General features: G+C 46.0%; 1 protein-coding gene across 1 annotated transcript in view; it reads left to right on the top strand.

Moving 5' to 3' along the window:
- The window catches only part of LOC115206259 (protocadherin-16-like), a 184,169-nt gene that overhangs the window by 141,501 nt on the left and 35,937 nt on the right, over positions 1-6,731 (top strand). The window contains exons 3-5 of the mRNA XM_029773011.1: positions 1,110-1,298; positions 4,853-5,084; positions 6,423-6,659. Of these exons, the coding sequence (XP_029628871.1) occupies positions 1,110-1,298; positions 4,853-5,084; positions 6,423-6,659 (658 nt within the window). The remainder of the gene's footprint in view (positions 1-1,109; positions 1,299-4,852; positions 5,085-6,422; positions 6,660-6,731) is intronic.

The raw sequence follows: 6,731 nt of genomic DNA, 5'->3' as shown, positions 1-6,731 counted from the left end.
CTGTACTGTACTGTTAATGTTCTGTACTGTTACTTTCCTGTACTGTTATTGTCCTGTACTGTATTGTTACTATTACTGTACTGTCCTGTACTGTTACTGTTACTGTTACTATACTGTACTGTACTGTACTGTTAATGTACTGTACTGTATTGTACTGTTAATGTTCTGTACTGTTAATGTTCTGTACTGTTACTGACCTGTACTGTTACTGTCCTGTACTGTAGTGTTATTGTTACTGTACTGTACTGTACTGTTAATGTTCTGTACTGTTACTGTATTGTATTGTTACTGTCCTGTACTGTATTGTTACTGTTACTGTACTTTACTGCTACTGTTAATGTTCTGTACTGTTACTGTCCCGTACTGTTACTGTCCTGTACTGTTACTGTTACTGTCCTGTACTGTACTGTTACTGTTACTGTCCTGTACTGTCCTGTACTGTACTGTACTGTTAATGTTCTGTACTGTTACTGTACTGTACTGTATTGTTACTGTACTGTTACTGTCCTGTCCTGTCCTGTACTGTTACTGTACTGTACTGTTACTGTTAATGTTCTGTACTGTTACTGTCCTGTACTGTTACTGTACTGTACTGTTAATGTCCTGTCCTGTACTGTCCTGTACTGTTACTGTCCTGTACTGTACTGTTACTGTTACTGTTAATGTCCTGTATTGTAGTGTCCTGTACTGTACTGAACTGTACTATCCTGTACTGTAATGTGCTGTCCTGTACTATACTGTCCTGTACTGTCCTGTACTGTCCTGCTATGTACTGTCCTGTACTGTCCTGTGTGGGTTCTCGTACAAACAAGTGTTACTATCCAAAATGATCATACAGGGTACATGCTAAAATACATTGGTCTAACTAGAATGGTAATTTTCCAGAAGTCAAATTGTGTGCTTGCTTCAGCTGTCCAAAAGTCATTTATGGTAGTGGAATAATAGTATTTTTTGAAGTCAACATTCAATGTCCTCCCAGAGTTAGTGAATATTCCTTATCTTGTCCAGCTCCTAAGATTCTTGTGTGTTCGTAGGCGTAACAGTGAAAGATCCCCTTAAGACAAACTGTCTAACCCATACATCCTCTTCTTTTATCTCCCTCTCGCAAGGTGACAGCGACAGACGCGGACGGTGGCTCCTTCGGCTCCATCAGCTACTCTCTGGGGTCAGGCATCAACAGTGCTGTCCCCTCCCAGTTCTCTGTAGGGAAGGAGACAGGACAGATCTGTACCAACGTGGCTCTGGACAGGGACCAGGGACCAACCAGCTACGACTTTACCATCACCGCTGTGGACGGGGTGAGTCTCCACACATCTCCTACTGTATCTCTCCACCCTCCTAATCTCACCTTCCCTCTGCACTCTTCCTTCCATTTACTCTCCACTAACCATCTCTCGCTCCACCTTCCTCAACCTCTCTGGAACAAGTCCAGCAGTGGACGGGGTGAGTTCATTCTTCTCCTCTCCTCCACATCTCTCCACCCTCTTCTCTTTCTAGACCCACTTCTTGACTATCTCTCCACCCTCTTCTCTCTCTAGACCCACTTCTTGGCTATCTCTCCACCCTCTTCTCTCTCTAGACCCACTTCTTGGCTATCTCTCCACCCTCTTCTCTCTCTAGACCCACTTCTTGGCTGTCTCTCCACCCTCTTCTCTTTCTAGACCCACTTCTTGACTATCTCTCCACCCTCTTCTCTCTCTAGACCCACTTCTTGGCTATCTCTCCACCCTCTTCTCTTTCTAGACCCACTTCTTGGCTGTCTCTCCACCCTCTTCTCTTTCTAGACCCACTTCTTGGCTGTCTCTCCACCCTCTTCTCTCTCTAGACCCACTTCTTGGCTATCTCTCCACCCTCTTCTCTCTCTAGATCCACTTCTTGGCTATCTCTCTACCCTCTTCTTTCTCTAGACCCACTTCTTGGCTATCTCTCCACCCTCTTCTCTCTCTAGACCCACTTCTTGGCTGTCTCTCCACCCTCTTCTCTCTCTAGATCCACTTCTTGGCTATCTCTCTACCCTCTTCTTTCTCTAGACCCACTTCTTGGCTATCTCTCCACCCTCTTCTCTCTCTAGATCCACTTCTTGGCTATCTCTCCACCCTCTTCTCTCTCTAGACCCACTTCTTGGCTGTCTCTCCACCCTCTTCTCTCTCTAGACCCACTTCTTGGCTATCTCTCCACCCTCTTCTCTCAATAGACCAACTTCTTGGCTATCTCTCCATCCTCTTCTCTCTCTAGACCCACTTCTTGGCTATCTCTCCACCCTCTTCTCTCTATAGACCCACTTCTTGGCTATCTCTCCACCCTCTTCTCTCTATAGACCCACTTCTTGGCTATCTCTCCACCCTCTTCTCTCTCTAGACCCACTTCTTGGCTATCTCTCCACCCTCTTCTCTCTCTAGACCCACTTCTTGGCTATCTCTCCACCCTCTTCTCTCTCTAGATCCACTTCTTGGCTATCTCTCTACCCTCTTCTTTCTCTAGACCCACTTCTTGGCTATCTCTCCACCCTCTTCTCTCTCTAGACCCACTTCTTGGCTATCTCTCCACCCTCTTCTCTCAATAGACCAACTTCTTGGCTATCTCTCCATCCTCTTCTCTCTCTAGACCCACTTCTTGGCTGTCTCTCCACCCTCTTCTCTCTATAGATTCACTTCTTGGCTATCTCTCCACCCTCTTCTCTCTATAGACCCACTTCTTGGCTATCTCTCCACCCTCTTCTCTCTATAGACCCACTTCTTGGCTATCTCTCCATCCTCATTCAATGTCTGCATTCCCGATATAGTCCATTCCTTTTCACCAGAGCCCTATGGGAATAGAGTGGCAGTATAATATCTCCCTTTGAGTACATGAAACCCCTGACACTGATCTCTTAAAGCAGTGTTTTTCCCAGTGTTTATCACAGCAGAGTTAAAAGAAGAAAAACTCCAGCACACTGGTAATATTGATGCTTCCAACAATTGAATGAATCTTTTTAACCGACATTTCACAGCATGGTTCACAGCAGACAAATAGCTAGCAGAACCCTGGCTATTAGACGCAGCTATAGAGCCAGAGCCAGGATAGCTAGTAGAGAGGGGAGCAGCTCCCCAGCCAGGCAGAGCAGAACACAGCAGAGCAGCAAATCTGTCATTAGTGCAGCCAAATAAAAGAGTCTGAATGAGCCTCCCTGGCAGGACTGTGCTGTGAATGAGTCTCCCTGGCAGGGCTGTGCTGTGAATGAGCCTCCCTGGCAGGACTGTGCTGTGAATGAGCCTCCCTTGCAGGACTGTGCTGTGAATGAGCCTCCCTGGCAGGCCTGTGCTGTGAATGAGTCTCCCTGGCAGGACTGTGCTGTGAATGAGTCTCCCTGGCAGGACTGTGCTGTGAATGAGTCGCCCTGGCAGGACTGTGCTGTGAATGAGCCTCCCTGGCAGGACTGTGCTGTGAATGAGCCTCCCTGGCAGGACTGTGCTGTGAATGAGTCTCCCTGGCAGGCCTGTGCTGTGAATGAGTCTCCCTGGCAGGCCTGTGCTGTGAATGAGCCTCCCTGGCAGGACTGTGCTGTGAATGAGCCTCCCTGGCAGGCCTGTGCTGTGAATGAGTCTCCCTGGCAGGACTGTGCTGTGAATGAGTCTCCCTGGCAGGACTGTGCTGTGAATGAGTCTCCCTGGCAGGGCTGTGCTGTGAATGAGTCTCCCTGGCAGGACTGTGCTGTGAATGAGTCTCCCTGGCAGGACTGTGCTGTGAATGAGCCTCCCTGGCAGGACTGTGCTGTGAATGAGCCTCCCTGGCAGGGCTGTGCTGTGAATGAGCCTCCCTGGCAGGACTGTGCTGTGAATGAGTCACCCTGGCAGGACTGTGCTGTGAATGAGCCTCCCTGGCAGGCCTGTGCTGTGAATGAGTCTCCCTGGCAGGGCTGTGCTGTGAATGAGTCTCCCTGGCAGGACTGTGCTGTGAATGAGTCTCCCTGGCAGGCCTGTGCTGTGAATGAGTAAAACAATCAGATAGAGAAGAGAGAGTGATAGAGAGAGAGAGAGAGAGAGAAATGTCTACACCGTCAAGCAGACTGGCAGACAGACAGTCAGATAGACAGGCACACAGACAGACAGAAACGCAGGCAGGCAGACAGTCAGTCAGTCAGACGGACACAGACAGACATGCAGACATACAGACATACAGTCAGAGGCAGATAGCAGTAATATTGAATAAGTTGGACCTCTGCTCCCCCTCCAACCCTCCTCCCTCCTCCACCCTCCACCCTCTCACCAGTCCGGCCAAATGAAAAGCCTGCTCTGTATTCTGTTCAGAATGAGCCGCCAGGGAAACAGAGCTCTCTGCTCTGTGGCAGTAGCGAGCCCTCTCACCCCACACAGATCCTGACAGATTGCTGTTTCCCTGGGGAAGCTATCAATCCGTATCCCTCCACCAACCTGCCAGGACTAGATTTCAGAGTCAGACGTTTTTACCAGGATTCCTGCTGATTTTACCTCTCTCCATTAATGTGCTCAAATGTATTTTTTTACCACTTTGTCCTGGTGATATACAACAGCATGTGAAGTCTAGTAGAACAGAGAGCTTTTTGTCCTTAGAAGAGGTGCATACCCAACACATAACTCACTACAGCTGGGCTTTAATATAAAGGGGGAAAGGTGCTCAGCTTAACTGAAGCATGTTGAAATAAAAAACATTCCTACCCCAGGACACTTCATGTGGTGATTGTCCCAGAAAATTCTGGATTTGTCCATTGTTTTATTATTGGTTTCACATAAATCTCCAACAAACCAACACAGAATGTCACTGACACATCTAACACATTCCAATGAGCGTTGTCTTTTTGATTTATTGTTTGATTTTCCTTTCTGTTCCTCTGCAGGGCGGTCTGAACTCTGTGGCCTACGTCAGGGTGGACCTGCTGGACATCAATGACAACAGACCAGTCTTCTACCCTGTGAGCTACGCCGTCAGCCTTAGCTCCCAGAGTGCACCTGGCACCTCTGTTGTCAAGGTTACGGCCCTTGACCCCGACACTGGGGAGAACGGGAGGGTCACGTACCGAACCGTCCCCAGGGGCAACTCCCCCTTCTTCACCCTCAACAAAGACACAGGTTGGTACTTTTACTGTAATCCAGATTTAACAATAAAGACACAGGTTGGTACTTTTACTGTAATCCAGATTTAACAATAAAGACACAGGTTGGTATACTTACTGTAATACAGATTTAACAACAAAGACACAGGTTGGTATTTTTACTGTAATACAGATTTAACAATAAAGACACAGGTTGGTACTTTTACTGTAATACAGATTTAACAATAAAGACACATGTTGGTACTTTTACTGTAATCCAGATTTAACAACAAAGACACAGGTTGGTACTTTTACTGTAATACAGATTTAACAATAAAGACACATGTTGGTACTTTTACATGTAGTACAGCTTTAACTATGAACAAAAAGACACAGGATGGTGTTTTTACATGTGGTACAGATTTAACAACAAAGACACAGGTTGGTGTTTTTACATGTGGTACAGATTTAGCAACAAAGACACAGGTTGGTGTTTTTACATGTGGTACAGCTTTAACTATGAACAAAAAGACAAACATGGTGTTTTTACATGTGGTACAGATCTAACAACAAAGACACAGGTTGGTGTTTTTACATGTAGTACAGCTTTAACAACAAAGACACAGGTTGGTGTTTTTACATGTGGTACAGCTTTAACTATGAACAAAAAGACAAAGATGGTGTTTTTACATGTAGTACAGATTTAACAACAAAGACACAGGTTGGTATTTTTACTGTAATACAGATTTAACAACAAAGACACAGGTTGGTACTTTTACTGTAATACAGATTTAACAACAAAGACACAGGTTGGTACTTTTACTGTAATACAGATTTAACAACAAAGACACAGGTTGGTACTTTTACTGTAATACAGATTTAACAACAAAGACACAGGTTGGTACTTTTACTGTAATACAGCTTTTTAATGAACAATAAGACACAGGTTGGTGTTTTTACATGTGGTATAGCTTTAACAACAAAGACACAGGTTGGTGTTTTTACATGTAGTACAGCTTTAACAAAAAGACACAGGTTGGTGTTTTTACATGTGGTACAGCTTTAACTATGAACAAAAAGACACAGGTTGGTGTTTTTACATGTGGTACAGCTTTAACAACAAAGACACAGGTTGGTACTGTATTAACTTCTTATGTAGCTACAGGTGTATCGAGGAAAAAGGCATTCTTGTATTTTCCACAATGTGCTTAATGGATCTTACAGATGCCAGATGCCAGCGCGCTGAAATTGAATTTTGCTGGAACTAAATAAAGCGTGTATGTTTGTGTGTGTGCGTCCATCCTCATGTCTCTGTGTGTGTATTTTGAGCTGTGTCTGACCTCGACCACTGTGTTTTGTGTCCTTTCTCCACCAGGTGTGATCTCCCTGTCCCGGTCGCTGCATGGCAAGGCCAACACTGTGATCCCCATGGTGGTTTCAGCCCAGGACGGAGGGGGTTTGGCAGCACTGGTCAACGCCCGGGTCAACATCAGTGTGGTGGCAGGCCTGGTGGCGCCCCCTGTGTTCGAACACAGTCAGTACAGCTTCACTGTGTCTGAAAACGTACTGCGAGGGACTGAGGTTGGCATCGTACAGGCCATCATTAAGAACGGTGGGTGTGACTTGGAATTGGAACTTCTGATTGGTTAAGGACAGCTAACACCTGTTTGAAAGTATGCGTGTG

This window comes from Salmo trutta, chromosome 13 (assembly GCF_901001165.1).
Source record: "Salmo trutta chromosome 13, fSalTru1.1, whole genome shotgun sequence".
NCBI classification, from domain to species: domain Eukaryota; kingdom Metazoa; phylum Chordata; class Actinopteri; order Salmoniformes; family Salmonidae; genus Salmo; species Salmo trutta.
The sequence above is the reverse complement of the archived record's forward strand: the minus strand, read 5'-3'. Positions and strand labels throughout refer to the sequence as shown.